The 17,135-nt window shown below is 43.1% G+C and overlaps 1 protein-coding gene across 1 annotated transcript; it reads right to left on the bottom strand.

Annotated features, from left to right (window-relative positions):
* Positions 1 to 2,014: 2,014 nt before the first annotated feature.
* LOC120660064 (flowering time control protein FCA-like) lies at positions 2,015 to 13,039 on the bottom strand. The gene is made up of 18 exons (XM_039938403.1): positions 12,585 to 13,039; positions 11,680 to 11,750; positions 11,160 to 11,238; positions 7,883 to 7,965; positions 7,752 to 7,803; positions 7,246 to 7,313; positions 6,578 to 6,644; positions 6,404 to 6,483; positions 6,266 to 6,330; positions 6,099 to 6,161; positions 4,720 to 4,876; positions 4,562 to 4,639; positions 3,937 to 4,485; positions 3,596 to 3,775; positions 3,314 to 3,520; positions 2,776 to 2,835; positions 2,631 to 2,677; positions 2,015 to 2,318 (listed from the first exon to the last, which is right to left on the bottom strand). Exons 1-17 carry the CDS (start codon positions 12,937 to 12,939, stop codon positions 2,639 to 2,641), a joined length of 2,253 nt encoding a protein of 750 aa, XP_039794337.1. The 5' UTR covers positions 12,940 to 13,039; the 3' UTR covers positions 2,015 to 2,318; positions 2,631 to 2,638.
* Between the last annotated feature and the right edge of the window lie 4,096 nt (positions 13,040 to 17,135).

Genomic DNA, 17,135 nt, shown 5'->3' with positions numbered 1-17,135 from the left:
AGGACAAAATGCACAAAAGATCATCACCCAGGTGTGTCACTTACATGGAGGGCCCACAAATCAGAGAAAACGGGCATGCCAAGGAAGATGCACCCAAAATCTTGGCAAGAGCCCACATGTCAGCGTCTAGGAGGAAGGAGGACCCATGGGAGGTTCACCTGGGTCGGCCAATCCCAGGGTTCGATCGAACCTAGACTGCAATATATTCAGGTGCACTTTAGGAAAAGGAGTAGCCCCTACACCAGCTCTTCCCCCGTGGATAAGGTTTCCTTGTAAAGGGGTGACGTGGAGTAGCCCCTCCTCCTCCTCAAGGCTATAAGAGGGGCCGCCTCCCCCTCCCTCTCATTCATACATACCATTCAATCATTTTTCATGTGAAGAAGAAGAGTATAGAGGCTCCACCACATGTATCCTTAGCTTAGGGAGTGTGAGGGAGGAGTACGGAGAAGAGCCACACTACGCTGAGACTTGTCAAATTAGTAGAAGCATTTGCCAACATGAAGGCCTAACCTAAGAAGTGAAAACAAAGTGCCAGGTAGGGATATCAAAAAACAACCCAACGAAAAAGAACGCAATGCCAGGGCCCTAAGCGTGGGCGTTCGGAGAACCCAAAAATTTCGGGTCGGGTAATTCCGGTATTTAGAAATTTTGGTTTTAAAAACTGGTACACGAAAATCACCCGAAAAAATAGAAATCCGACATTTTGGGTATCCGAAAAGTACGGGTTTGGGTCGGGCAGTCCCGAATTACCCGATAGATCCTTCTCCCTCCTCAAGCAGTGCCCCTTTCCCAACTCGTCACCTACCTGTTGTTGTCGCCAGATGCAAGCTTCTGGCGGACTGGCGTACTGCTCCTCTGTGCCCTCCTTGCTCCCGTCAACGTCAACATGGTGTGCTTGTGGTTGATTGCTCGGCTCTGATTGGAGGCGGCAACAAAGACAAAGAAAGGCTAGAGAATAACAGAGGAGACAGCATTAGGGGGCGGCGGCTTGCTACTAGCTTGCTCGTGGAAGAAATCAAAGAGGAAAAGAGAGGCGCCATGCGTTGCTGCTGTTGGATTCTCGGAGAAGATGGAGTGGGCAGCGGCGGAGAGCAGAGAGCAGACTGGGCCGGCAGCAGTCGAGATGCGCCGACGCGCCGTCAGGGGGCTAGGCCTTGTTTGGTTTCCCACGATAGGAAGTGCTAGGAAACTTTGACCGCTAATTACAATGTCAAATAAAGCTAGTTTACAAAAACTACTCCAGAACCACTACGCTAGGAACCCTAAAGAATCTAATAAGGTCTTTGCCCATGTAATTAGAGGATAGTTACTGTAGCATCATTGTAGTCAATCATCAATTAATTACTGTCATTAGATTCATCGCGAAAAGTTATACCCATCTCAAAAAAGGTTTTGCAAATATACTTCATTTAGCACTCCATGCAGGAGAGATTCTCTCCTAGAATAGCCTAGAATAGGCAAACCAAACAAGGCCTATACATGTGGGGGGGGGCTAGGGTTACTGGGGGGCTATGCATGTGCCTGGGGAACTGGAGGTGGTTGGCTAGGATTACTGGCAATGGAAACTAAGAAGGTTTGGTGAGCTGAGCTGATTGAAATGTTTGGATTGGATTAATTGTTCAGGTTTTTCGAGTACCTGGCTTGAAACCCAAACTACCCGTAATAATTTCGAATATCATGGGTTGAAACCAGAATTGGTGTTCGGATTTTTCGGGCTTAGGTTTTTCGGGTTTAGGCTCAAGTATTGGGTTCAGGGTTCGGATTTCAAGTATTCTGCCTAGCCCTACATGGCCCCATATGCCAATTTGCTGATCCGATGGTAAATTTCTACACATCATGGGCCACAGAAACACAAGGCGAAGGCAAAACATGCACTTGGGACCCTGCCATCAAATGTACCCGCATGATATCTGAAATGGACTGCGAGCCGGTGCAATATCAGCCGGAGTTGCACGGTGCCTCGTATCAGCAGCACAGAACACATAACCAGGGAAAAACAATCAGATCGCGCACATCGCAAATCATACCACAGCTGTAAGGAGAGAATCAGAGAACAGAGATGAAAGGGACCCAGGAAGTCGCATGGGGATAACCCGCTGGAGTACATGAATCGCTAACATGGGATACATGGCCTAGGTCGCAACAATGTACACGTACAGGATCTACCATCTACATATCAGTCTAATCTAAATCCAGAGTTACACTCTTATCGGGATGGGTTCCTGGGTGTGCAGGATAAACAAAGCCGCTGTTACAGATGGATGGCACAGGGATGAGCTCAATTCCGAGTCTTGACTAGCGCCTTTTGTCGTCATGACCTGAAAATGAAGCAAAAATCAAGGCTAAGTATAAGCACAACCAATGATCAAACATAATGTCCTATCAAGGTCATAAAAGGTCGGGGTGTTAATTGTTGACTCTTATGTGCACCTCCAACCCTCTTTAGTTCAAAGTTTTGTACTAATTTTCCAAATTGAGATCTGATTTTGAAGTAGTACAAAATTTTGAACTAAATAGGATTGGAGGTGCACCTAAGGGTCACCAATTACCACCCCTAATAAAAGGAAAGCCCCACATGTGTCGATTCAAGGGTACGTTGACAATAGTGAAGGGACAAGGGTGATTCATACCTGCAGCCCTAACTTTTCCAAGCGCGTTCTTGTGCAGCTTGGATGCCCTAAAATTATGTATCCAAAATAAGAGATGTTGACTGGAAATATGAATAAGCACTCACAGTGCTAGAGAACATTTAAGTAATGCAATATATTAAAGTACCTGCTGAATCCTGCTGGGATCAATGGAACCAGCTGCCTGTAATTGAGAGTAATTTAATTCCTGCAAACAAGTTTAGAGCTCCACAACTTCAGACATTGTAAAATTTATTATAACACATACTGCACCAAAATGAAAAAAACAAAGGCCAAAAGACAAATGTTCCAAAACTGGCAATTTGGCCTCTTCAGATTCTATCCTAATTTAACCAGTAAGGGACCTAAATACAGAGCTGATAGCTCAATACAACTGATACATCCTTATCCTCTTTTGCATCCTGCGTGCTGAACAGAAGATTGCAAAATAAAAGCTTACATGAAGTTCAATAGCAATCTACTTGAATCTAACAGGACAAGAGCTAAAGTGAAAAAATGCTGCCCCTAGAAAAAAGCCAGATCCATCTGGACAATCCCAGTTTGTCCAAGAGAAAAATGTTATCTTCAAGCATGTTAGCACACAAGCAAAATACTGATGTAAAACTGTAGACAGTGCTAAAAAAATCCACAAGCCAAAAATATGACAGAAGGAACTGCACGTGCACCTGTTGTTTCATCTGCATTTGTGCTTGTCCTTGTGCCTGGGGAAGTTGTTGAATTGGTTGCATGGATGGAAGTGACTGACCATGTGGTGGTGATTGCAGTTGCTGTGCAGCAATATTTTGTTGGTGCTGTTGAAGCAAAAGCAGTTTCTGCTGCTGCTGTTGCTGCTGCTGCTGCTCATACAGCACATACTCTTCAGGTTTCTCCCACTGCAGGACCCGATAGACCGTAAGAATAAAGCACAAATTTTGCTAAAATATCACATGATTAGCACCATTCCTCACCTTACTCTCACGAGTAACGCTATTGTAGTAATACTTAAAACCTTCAGGGGAGGTATGCTCTGTCCAGTTGCAGGTTAAAGAAACTGCAGGTGAACCAACCTGCTGTGGAATTGCAATAATATTTGTCGGAATAATGGCACCTGAAGCACCAGGGGTACTGGATTGCACTGGCTGTCCAGACTGCAAAAATTACGTAGTTTGAATATATTTCAGCTTTACAGTATTCAATAGATCCAAGAAAGCAGATATAATTTATTACAGGGGAAGACAGCGACAAGGGGAGCATACATGGAGCATCATTTTATATCATATGCCTAATCAAGTTGGTATAAGGAAAGTACCTGCTGTTTAGCAACCTGTGCTGGGGCTTGCTGATTTAGGTTAGTTTGCTGCTGCATTAGTTGCAGCTGTTGCTGCAACTGATAAATCGCCTGCTGTGAAGACTGATAACTAGACTGCAAAGCTGCCTGCTGTTGAAGCAGCAACTGTGGTGCTTGTGAAGGCATCTGCTGCATCGACTGCTGGAGCATTGGGGGAGCAACACTGGTGGGAAGTTGCTGCTGGCCAGGAACAGCTTGCATGGGATTGGACTGTACAGATGAAGCAGCCTGTAAAGCACCTAGAGAAGCATTCTGTTGCATCAATGGCTGTGATGCTGGAGGTTGGCCAGGCAATTGCATAGATGGCATATTCTGGCCAAATGAAACAGGTCCCATGGATTGTGGGACCTGAAGCTGCCCAATCTGTGGAATAGGCCCCTGCAGAGGCTGTCCTTGCTGAGCATTCTGCAATTGTACAGGGAAATTCTGTGGTGGACCAGGTGGCTTTTGCATGGTTGGGATCTGTTGGCCTCCCAGGTGATGCCCTTGTACCATGGGAGGGTTCATGCCCTAGAAAGCATAGAGAACCCATCACTAGGATATACCAATTTCGATGGAAGAAAAATCACTATGACTATAGTTGTACCGTATGCGATGAAGTTGGTGCACCTGTCTGAGTTGATACAGAACCATTTCCATGGAACATCGGAGGACGAAAAGCAGCCTGTCATGTTTTGAGAAAAAAGAGATTAGGAAACGAACTAACTAAAAGTAAAACAACAACAAAGGTGACTTGAAACATACAGTATCTGCTGATGTTACAGCGCCACCACTTAGCGTCAAGGGATTGTCAGATCCAAAATTATTGTATTGATTAGGTACCATTGACCTTGGACTTGATGGACGCCAAGAATCAGGAGGCATATGGCGACCCCTTGGTTCATCAAGATTTGCTGTCGGCCTGGATAATAAAAAATGAATAGTAATAAGCAAACTCAGATGAAACTCTAAAGCTTCTCAACTACTCCCTCCATTCCAAATTATACATAGTTTTGGCTTTTCTAGATAGATAATTTTTATTATGTATCTACACATAGCGTAAATCTAGGTGAATAGCAAAAGCTATGTATATACATAGTTTTGGCTTTTATAGATAGATAATTTTTATTATGTATCTACACATGGCGTAAATCTAGGTGAATAGCAAAAGCTATGTATCTAGAAAAGTCAAAACAACCTATAATTTGGGATGTAGGGAGTAGAAGATATGATTATGATTAATTAGTACAAGACCGTTTGACTATTAGACTCTTCAACAATGCAGAATAATGATAAAAGTTAACAGTTGTTTCACATTCCGGCATTCCATTGTTGTCTATAACTCTATATACCATCATATCTTATTTATCCCTATGTTAAACATCTTTTGCAGATTATTTCAGAGCTACCGCATGTGTTGTTTCTCTTAGTGTTTCTCCATATAATCTAGGGATGGCAGTCACACCCATGGGTGCAGGCACCCACAGGTTTGGCACCTAATTGGTGCAGGCATGGATGTAGAATTTCAACCATGGGTGTAGACCCGATACAACCCATATTTAAGCAGGTTGAGCATAGTGTAGGATTTCACCCGTGGATGCCCATTGGGCGCCCAAAATCCCTTGACAACTTGACACTAACCCCTAGATTGTATTTAGAAACACTAAGGAAAAGAACACATGTGGTAACTCTGAAATAATCTGCAAAAAGGTGTTTAATGTAGGGATAAATAAAGTATGATGGTATGTAGACAACAATGGAATGCAGGAATGTGAAATAACTGTTAACTTTTATCATTTTTCTGCCTTGTTGAAGAGTCTAGCTATACTAATGAATGTATTGAACTTTTGATGTTGAGTTGTTGAAGTATCATGTACTATGAGGTGGAAGTTTGGCTTGCCGTCTTGCTAGACCATTATGGGTGCAGCTAGGTGTGATGGGTCTCACTATGGGTGGGTTTTTCTCCACCTGCACCCGACCCAACCCATTGCCATGCCTACAATCTTTGGTATGTACTTCAGTAAAATCCCCATGTGTCAGCAATTCATGTGAAGGAGAGACCACACATGGTTCATGTTATTAACTACCTAATTTAGCTGTTCTTGTGCAAACATAAGTAACTGAATAAGTAGTGAAACAGAAACCTGATAACAAGGGCTGCATCCGATCGAGGACTGAAACCAGGACCTCCAAATGCAGGGCCACTCCTAACCAGAAAGGCAAATCATACAGTAGAAATGATGATGATTATAATTATTTCAGGTAAATAAAATAAAATATGATATGCAAATAGTCGCAGTTTGCTAATCACCTCGATTCTCCAGGTCTAGGCCTCTTAGGATCAGCAAATCTAATGACTAATGGTTGCTCACATCCCTATAACACAGAAAATACGGCATAAATATCCAGAAAGCGAAACACAGAATGTCAGCCTTGCACAGAAATTTACCCTCATTATGTAAATCCCATTAAGGGCATTCATAGCTGCCACTGCTGACTCTTTTGATGAGAATTTGACAAAGCCGCAACCTTTATATTACATAAGCCAAAAGTCAGAACTTGGAATGGAAAGAGTTAAAACTTGGAATGAGGAGCCAAATATTACAGCAAACAATTCACAAACCTCGGCTCTGCCTCATGCCATCTCTCATAATGTAAACATCTTCCACATGACCATATGGGGCAAAGATCTGAAAAACACATTAAACATTGATATGGTTCAAAATGCATTTCTCCAAATGTTTCTTAACTGAAGAAAATGCATTTTTCATCATTCTTAGAAACACAAACTACTAAATTTGTGTTCATAATGTCCTCAATGTAGATACTCCCTCCATTCTTACATATATGACACCGTTGACTTTTTGCCCAAACTTTGACCAACAATATTTATTTAATGAATTAGTTAAATAAAATAAATGAGTACCACTACGTCCATCATCAACAGTACTTCAGATTTAACTTATAAATGTATCTATTTGCATAAATATTTGTAGAAAAGACAAATAGTCAAATGAATTGAAAAAGTCAATGGTGAATAAATATTTAAGAATGAAAAATGCTATCATAGGTTCCTGGATAGCGAGCAGTAGATTCTACATCTCTCAGACAAGAAAATGTTTGGGTTTTTTTTTTTCTCGAACACGCAGGAAGCTGCAATCTTTGTATTAAGGAGAGAAATGGTCCAAACTAACTACACTACCCCACCTAGGACCAAGGTTGGGAAGTTTTTACAGAACATTGAATGGACTCATACATTGTTAAGGAAAATAAGAAGTGCAAAATACTTGCCTCTTCAATCTCCTTTGGAGTTGCTTGCTTATTGAGGGACGCGACAAATAATTTGTGCTCAATAGCCCCTAGCAAATTTGATCAAAGAAACCAATGAATTCACCCAATAAGTACAACAACAACAAAAAACACAACTAACAAATCCTAAAAGTGAAATGATATATTTCAGATAAAGAAAAAATGGACAATCGGAACAAAAATCACAGCTAAAGTGATCAAGAACCAGCATACATGTAATGGTAAAACCTATCAAGATTGAGGAAACACAATAAATTTGTCTGTACATGCAACAGAAAATAAAGTGCTTTGTGATAAGCAGCATATAGAGGTATGCGCAAATCTTAGAGAAACTTGCACTAGTGTTGAGGATGCGCTGTTTGAAGTTTTAAACACAAAAATCAAAGAATTTTGAGAGGTTGTGTATAATAAACGTAGAACTGTTAAGGTTGCCTCAAAACCAGTAATAACAAAAAATGCAGACAGGTCACATAGTAAACCAGCATTACCATGTCGCTCTCTTTCACCATCAGCATATCTAACTTGAACAGGGCCCATCGCCTGACATAAGCAGGTTCAGTCAATGACTTGCAAAATAAAGAAACCGAGCTTAACGAATAGCTGGCAATGAAGTATGTACTCCAGGCAAAGTGTACTGGTTGTGCAGACCCCTGATGGCTCTTTCCGCCTCCTCAGAAGTAGCATATTTAACAAAACAACAACCTGCGAACGTAAAAAATGCAGATTATTTAGAGTCAGTTACTATTTTTTGTACTGTGATCTACTATATCGGCCATAATAGTAGTCAGTGAACAGCAGGCAGAAAGGAGATGTGTTGAATTTAAGGAGGCAAATAACATTTCTTTTTTAGTTTGAAACAGTCAAGAAAATCAACTTGGACCATTTCATATTTCAAGAGCAAGCATCATTTAGGTAAGGGGTAAAAAAAGGTATAAAGACTTAGCAGAACACATCAAAGTATCAATTAGAGCAACACTACATTTGCAACACCGACAAGCAATCTCCAATATCGAAGTCATACAACTATTCATCAGGTACGGAAATTTACTATGTTACAGCTGACTACAAGTTGTGCTGCAATTTTTGTAACACCCAAAGGCATTACTTAGATTAAAGAAAATATCATAATGACAAAGCATTTTTTGACAGCAGTCAGTAAAAATCTAGCAAAGCAATTGCCAAAAGGCAATCTGCAATAAGCTGATAAAGTGAAATAGAGCAGCAATACAGTGGTTAATCTAGACACCACAACAAGCTGATAGAGGTGTAAGTAAATATATAAGACAAACCACCAAAATGGCATGACCTTTGAGCAAGCTAGATCACCAGTTTGTATATGGCGTTCAATGTTAGGCTAGGCGCTACGCGGATTCTAGGCGGTGACCCACCGCCTAGAGCCTAGGCGGGATTAAGCGGGATTAGGCGTTTCAAGGCGTTTTCCTAGGCGGTACAATATACTACGTATACTTCACCATATACTCTAAAAAGAAAAGGAAAAATGAGGAACTAGTGGGCCTTGAATTGAAAAGAAAGGCCCAAAGCAGCCCAACCCGAATCTCAACCCCACTCCCACCTTATCCATTCGATTCCATCACCTCTGCCTCCAACCCGCCGCCGCCTCTGCCCAGTCCGCCCGCCCGCCCACCTGCGACACGCAGGCCGCCGTTCCTCCTCCTCCGCGCCCGCCCCTGCCTCCTCCTCCTTCGCCGCGCGCACGCCCCTACACCTCCTCCGCCGCGCGCACGCCCCTACCTCCTCCTCTGCCGCCGCCCGTCCCCTGCTTCCTCCTCCGTCGGCGCGCGTCCCCTGCCTCCTCCTCCGCCGCCGCTCTCTACTCTGCCTCATCCCCGGGTCGCCGGATCTGCCTTGTCCCCAACCCCTACCACCTCCCCCGCCGGCGCCGACGAGCTGGCGCCGCCTAGGGGTCCGCCTACCCCCTAGGCGAGGCGGTACCCCGCCGCCTAGCGCATAAGCGCGCCTAGGCGAGCGCGGAATAGCGCCTTGTGGAACATTGATGGCGTTCCATAGGAAGGCTTTTACAGCTGTGCATCCCATGAATGTGCATCGAGGAGAAAAATGAAAAGAACCGCAAGGCGCATGGTAAATAATAAAAGGATACACTCAAATAGTCTAGATAATACATGCAACATCACTCTTCAAATAAAACAATATAATAAGTGGATTCGCAAATGGGCCAAAAGGCTTTCTAGAAAGATATAATTCAGCCAACACGCAACATTACTCTTGATAGAAAATGATATAATAAGCAAATTCGCCAATGGCCCAAAAGCCTTTCCAGGAAGATATAATTCAGCCAACACACATGGATAAGAGGGATGAAAATAAACAGCCAAAAATGTGTGATGTCAATTCAAACATCTGATAGCATACATGAATATCCTCTATGTACAAAGTATAAAGTTAGTCCATTAAATGAGTATAATCTGTCACAAGACGAGACATTACTACTTCCTGAACATGACAGCACAAACAATAATGAGCAACAAATTTCACCATCTACCATATCCACCATGCTGCAGTCTATATCAGAATAATTATGAGATACATATGCTATGATCTTACTGCAAGTGTCTGACTTTAAGGGTGTAATCAAATCATGTATGGCAAAGGCTTTGAAATCCAGATGCACGTTTATAACATAAGTTATGGATCCAGAATCAGTTCAATTTAAATTTTCCCTATGATAACATAAGCAGCAGTAACAATTCCAACAGACCAATAAGATAGTTCAAGCACAAGGACTTTGTGGAGCGTCCTCATCAGCTGCATGTCAAATGAAACATTCAGAATACTAGACATTGGCCTTTCATAGACAGCAGTTACACAGATAATGTGTCTACAAGTCAAGTACTTTGGAGTGACGATCATCACACAGAATAGATGAACCCCCAGACTTACATTAGATGCAAGACGCACAGCACTGGTATACCTTCATGTATCATCAACTCCAAGTTACATAACTTAGAAACACCATTGCCAACCATATCAGACCAAGGTTTCCATACAGCTGGAATCATTATTTCGAGGATTACATTGTAGATATTTTGTGCGAACAGAAAATTCACCATCATAGTTGTGACAAGAAACATCATGCAGTCATGGAAACACTAAGCGCCAAATTTACACACACATCAATGAGTTGCATACAGCCAGAATATCCAGTTCAAACCCAGAACTCACAAGATTCATCATCTTCATCGGATCAGGTTTTCGGACCACCCATGACAATATACCATTGAATCAGATGAACCTAGATTGACGATATGCAACACGTGTGATCATTTCCAAACAGTACAGGGTCATCAACACCACACCAGCTGTCATCAATTGTGATAGCAATATGCAGCTATACTGCATCATCCATTCACTTTTTCACAGGATTCAGTCACTCACATTATGGGATTCCACACCATGCAATTCATGATTACATGGAGAATAAAATCTTAAACCATGAAAGGCAAAGGATGGAAATTTTGTATAGATTCATTATAAGGTTATCTGTTCTTGCATCAGAATCAAGCACATAGATGCAAAGGTGAAACTACACCCTCATTGCCAGAGTGACACAGGAGATCCAGAAGGTCAATATCATATAAACACAGTTTTTGCTACTGAATCTGCTGCCTTGTGTAGCAGTAGAATTGAGGCTAGTTCGGTTGCAGTAATCAGCGGACAGTTAGTTGCTTCCATTCTAGTCTTCTACCAAATACACAGGAGACGAACAGAATGGAAGCGCAGGAAATGAAAATCAACAACCGCCAAATCTATCTGAGATAAGATGCAACCTTGTTGCTCCTATAACCTCTCAGAAACCTGAAAACAAAAGAGATACTCGCATTGTGATAATATGAGGCAAAAATAAAGTCATAGTGCACCTTGTTGTTCACCGGTCTTCCTATCCTTGATTAAAGCAACTTCAAGAACATCTCCATGCTCCTCAAATAAAGGACGGACCTGAGGAAACAGGAATCTGTCATAAACTGAACAACACAATAAATAAAAATCTAAATAACAGAAAAATAAAGCATCATGTACGGGAAACATGAGTAATTTTCTAGCTTAATTCAATCACTTATTAGCCAACCAGACGACAACCCCAAAAAATAGAGCAAGCCAGATGCAGTTTATTCCATTTTAAATTTGAATATTTATGAGCTGATGTATGACAAACGATGCTTTCACATCTTTTATCTTGTAAGCTAACTAGAGAACTACTAAATTTAAAACATCTAGTTTGTTTTGTGCATAGTGATAAAACAGTAACACAACACTAAACAATGAGTACAAACAATATTATATCATCAGCTCAGGAATAATATGAAGTAAAAAAGATGCTAGCAAAACATTAAGAATTTACTATGCAAGAAAAGATAGTAGCATGGAAGTAATACTGACATCTTCTTCAGTTGCTGTCCTTGGAACAGACCCAACAAAAAGTTTGACATAATTACTTCTGCTGTCATGATCTGCAGGAAAAATTCAAGAGCAATATCAATATAAGTAAAAGAAAGGGTTTGCCTAAGATTAAGAAATTTGTGTCCACTTGACCTCATTCGCATACAGCACTTTGCCACAAGTTATTCCTACCATAGAATAATAAATTCTACCTTTTTCTACCAATATAATTTGTTGTATAACTCTGAATAGAAAAGCAAGCTTTAAAGTAGAAGAGAAGTCAAGTAACCTAACTCTTAAGTTTAACTGAAGTTTTGGGATGTTTAAGGACCAATGGTAAAATTAGTAATTGACACTTCAACAATCTAATTAGTCGAATATCAAATGCTGGAATAAACAGATCTGTCCAGTCAATGTGCCAAGTTACTACGAATTTTACAACAGAATATCTCAAGAATAAACCTAATAGAAAATCCTAACTCGAAATGCTTGGAAAGTTAGCCATACATCGAAATAGAACTGTGGCTGTCCCTCCCTCCACATGTAGACAAGGTGCACCCTATATATCCAAAACACTCAAACAGTTCATCCACTCAAATAGTTGGGTGTTTTTCTCACTATTACAGCAAATGCTGCTACAGTACTAGTACTATATTATGCAATGGATTCCTGCCATGCACTCTGAGTTCGCACAGATTTGTTATGCGACTTGCCTATTTTACCAAGAATTTCTAAGAAGGTTGATTGAATTTGCGTCCATAAGCTAATGGGGTCACAAATCAGACACCCTATCAGCACCGAAACCCTAGTCATGCTTAAGCAATCTCAAATTCCCCATCTCGGGACAGCACAACCCTAACAATTGCGTATAGCATCCAAAAGGCCCACGTGATTTTGGAACTAACCTTGGAAATCCCCAAGGCCTCCGCCTCGGTTACTGCCGCCGTAGCGGTGCCTCTGCTCGCCGAAATTGTCCCCACCGCCGCCTCTGTACCCTCCACTCCCGCCGCCGCCGCCGCTGCCGCCGCCGCCAGAATAATCGGAAGAGCCACGGTACGGGTGAAACCTCCCGCTACCGCCACCGCCACCGCCTCCTCCACCACTGCCATCTCCCCCGCTGCGCGAGGAGTAGCGATGGGGCGGGCTACCCCCTCCTCCGCCACCGCCGCCTAACCAACGGGAAGGGCTCCGCTGGAACCGACCTCCGGAGCGGTCGCCGCCGCCCGAGGGACCGCCGGACCGGTCGCCGGCCCGGTGCATGTGGCGGAGCTAGGGTTATGCGGTGAAGCGGGTGGAGAGCACGAGAGCGAGAGGGGCAACTGAGCGAGTCGGAGGAGATGGATCGACGCCAGGCGAGGGGTCCCGTGGGTGAATTGAAATTTTCTTTTGGGGGTGTTTAGTTAGTGAAAAATTTTGGATCGAAGGTCACATCGATTGTTTGACTAGATGTCGGAAGGTTTTTCGGACACTAATTAAAAAACTAATTTCAGAACTCATTTGGAAACCACGAGACGAATCTTTTGAGGCCTTTGACCACGTCATTAGCACATGTGGGTTACTGTAGCACTTATGACTAATCATGCACTAATTATGCTTAAAAGATTCGTCTCGTCATGTACATCCAAACTGTGTAATTAGTTTTATTATTTAATTATATTTAGTGCTTCATACATGTGTTTAAAGGAGAGGTGAAAATTTTTGGGTGAAAATTTTTGGGAACTAAACGGCCCCTTTGTAATATTGTTTTTGTAATATTGTGTTTCGTTATCTTCGTGTCGATGGCCGCCGGACTTTACGCGTGGACCGGATCGGGTAAAGGACCTGGGCCATTAGCAAATTTTATCAATTTTTTTCAGAAACTAGAGGAGATGTACGTGCCACATCACGTATTTAATTTTTCTTCCATCAATTAATGATGTTATTTTTTCTAAAAATAATACACATCTTTCTTTTCCTTCCATATAACAATGATGTCAATTATTATCCTTCCAAAACCATCAAGCAATAATGCCATTTATTTTCTTCTAAAAAAATACACGTCTTTTTTTTCCTTGGATAAACAATGATGTCAATTATTATCCTTCAAAAAAATGACGTGAATTATGAGTTAACATATGTGCAAAGGAAAGTATGTGTATACTAAAGGAAAGTAATATGTTAATACACGTCTTTTTTTCCTTCCATAAACAATGTGTCAATTACTATCCTTCCAAAAGAAAAAATGACGTGAATTATGGGTCAATGTATGTGCAAAGGAAAGTATGTGTATGCTAAAGGAAAGTAATATGTAGGTATAAGAGGTGGGTATAGGAAATCGCTGGTGTAAAAAATAATATAATTTTGGTGCAAAATATTGACGAAACCAATGTCCCCCTCCCTTTCATCAAGCCTTTTGGTCTGACAAGTGGGGCCTCCGTGAGAGGTACCGTGGGTCTAATCTTGGTAAGAAATGTTTTCAATTGGTTCCACTTTTATTCATCTTTTATTGTATAGATAGAAAATAATCGACGATGTTCCAACCAGAAATAAAATAGCCATAATTTGAGCACTATGGTAACAATAAGTTAAAAGTCAGAATTTAGACCACCGTTATTCATAGTTTTTGTGGATGCCTTAAGATGCATGTTCTCTACGATATCTATAGTTACGAATACTGACGAATACTACATTAGTTAATATTATTAAGATGAAGTCTATGATATTATTAAGATGAAGTCTCTCAAACTAGATATATATTCCCTCCATCCTAAATAATTAGTGGTTTTGATTTTTCTATATACATAATTTTTTCTATGTTTCTGGATATATATTATGTGTAAGTCCATAATAAAATTTATGTATCTAGAAAAGCTAAAACGATAAATATTTTGATGGGAGTAGCTCTTACCTCTGTTGATACTACTTCATTTCTACACCTATTATCTTTTGAAAGTTGCAAAATTTCAAGCGTATTAAATTTAACAATTTTTAATGTTAGAAATCAATGTCTCAAACACTGGATAAACGAGAGCCATTTCCTATTTCATTCATCTACAAAATCAAAGAGCAATATAGACAACATTAGAGAACTACTGTTACAACATCATATCATTTTTAGTATTCATTAGCAAGAATATCTCCAGAAGAGCTTTGGATGGTGGTTTAAATTCTGCGTTGTCTTCTGCCCGCGCCCCCAAGCCTCTCTGGTGCACGCACCACCTTCTCCCAGACCGCTAAATCAAGGTGCCGACGCCAGAGATCTACCGCTGCCATGGCCCAGACCTTGCAGGGCTCGCCAGATCCTCGCCGTTCTGCTCGGCAGTAGGCGTGCCCGCAGCCACCCTCGTCTGAAGCTCATCGTCGTCTAGGCCTACAGGAGACGGGATGACCGGCCTTCGCCGACGGCCGCTCGTCGCGTCCCCGTGCACTAGTTTCTCGGGCCGCGGCTACCTCATCACCGACGCGCCTCCTAACTTGATGCGAATGGCTGGCAGACAATGCTGCCCCGTCAGGCGGCCGCGATTGTGGCACGTCACGCTGGACCCGTCCCAGCCAAGCTGCCCCGTCGCCGTCCGCCGGCAAAGCTCATGGATCGATGCTTCAGCTGTCACTCCTACAACCACATGGTTGCCGACTGTAAGCTTCCTACTAGACGCTTGCGTTGTCACGGCTTTTGGCACTTGGCCAGGAACTGCAAGAGGCCACAGCTGGTCAAGGATGGTCGTGGCGACCGACGTTTTGTCAGAACTCGCATAGCCCCTCCACTCATCACGGTTCCGGAGCTTCTACGCCGGAGTTTCACATCATGGCGGGCTATGGTGCTGCCAGGCATGCATGTTCCTTGGGTTAGCCATTCTAGCAGGCTGTTGGGGCTCGTTACCTCCGATAAAGGGGTACGAAGGTTGATGATTCACATGCGACTTTGTAATGGCACCACTGGAAACCTTCGAAGGTAGCCCAAACTAACAAGAAACTCGTGCATAGCTTGTGACCTGTTGCAGAAAGGTCGGCTCGAGGATTTAACAAGCTTCGAGGAGAACCCCCGGAGGTCCAAGGGATCAAAGGTGCGCGGAGGGGGGAAAGAAAACTGCACCGGAGGTCCACCTAACCTCGGAGTCACGAGAGCGGCATGGCGTAGCGAGCCCGAATACGTGAAGACTCTGGGCCATAGTTGGGTGCATGCTGTAAAACGTGACTCGGTTGAGAAGCTCAGGCGTGCGGCGTGAGCCTTGTGAAAAGACCGCGAGGTCCTTCGCGGTATTGTAATCAAAAGATGTAGCAAGGGTAATGATGTAAAAGCATCCGAGGGTCGGAGATATAAATACCCCTGATTTTTCGACTATAATAACTTTTTGATTACCGGAAAAAAATACAGCTATTTCGTCTGAAGGTCTTGGAGTCTTTGCATTTCTTTTATTTTCTGTCTGGGTTGTGTTGACGCCTTTTGGGATCAACACACGAACGCACTCGAACGTGCGGCGCGAAGATGAGCTTGTTGCTGCGCCTCTTGCGTAGACCGGTCAGACCGGTAACAAGGAGCGGTCAGACCGGTCACCGCCGGTGAGAACGGTGACGAACCTACGAATGTTGGCCCGGGAAGACCGTCAGGGCAGGCGCACGTAGGATTATTCTATGGTTGGTGTTGACGGCCATAATTTCACATTCCAAGCCGTCAACTTCTCGAAAATTATATGAGCTTTACACTATGTTCCATTCATATTTTGTTTAATTCTAACGAGTTCCATGAGTTTTGGATGAGTTGTGATTCCAGGAATAGGTACACCAAAATTGAGCAGAATTGGGCAAAATCCTAGGCCGGGCGGCCTGGAACCTCCAAAGACATGACCCCAGCTTTGAACCAGTTGCAATGTGACACATTCAAGATGCTCTAAGTCGAGGATTAGGCCTTGGTTCAACTGGAAACACCCAAAGGCCTCAACATCCATCCAAAGATCCACAAGGCAGCCCAACTTCACAAGTATTCCGAGAACCCACTTCCCTGGAGACTACACAAGACCAGTGCAGAGCCTCGGCCAAGTCAGAAGCCGAGATGGGCCAGAGGGAGGCCGGCCGGCCTCCCCCAGGCCGGCCGGCCTAGCAACTGCAACACCGACGCAAAACCAACTGCCAACCGCCTCCAGGAAGTGATCAGAGCTGTTGTCCGAAAGGTGGCGGCCACGTGGCGGCACCCCCAGGCGGCCGGCCTAGGGGAGGCCGGCCGGCCCCACTTTGCAGCGTCTCAAGCCCCGACTTCGCGTGGAAGTTAAGCACACCGACCTTACCTGCTTTCAATTGACGCTATGGAGGATAACTGCCAGTTACCGACCTTGTGAGGACTATAAAAGGAGGCACATCCATCACTTCAACACACACCATTGGAGCTCTTCTCTTTCACTTATACTTTCTAGAGTAGGTTAGTAGCTTGGGAGTTAGAGTCGAGTCGAGCTTGCTCGGGATTCCGGAGTCGTCGGAAGTCT

Source organism: Panicum virgatum, chromosome 2N, assembly GCF_016808335.1.
Source record: "Panicum virgatum strain AP13 chromosome 2N, P.virgatum_v5, whole genome shotgun sequence".
In the NCBI taxonomy this organism is placed as follows: Eukaryota; Viridiplantae; Streptophyta; class Magnoliopsida; order Poales; family Poaceae; genus Panicum; species Panicum virgatum.
Note: the sequence above shows the minus strand (reverse complement) of the source record. Positions and strands in the feature narration are given on the sequence as shown.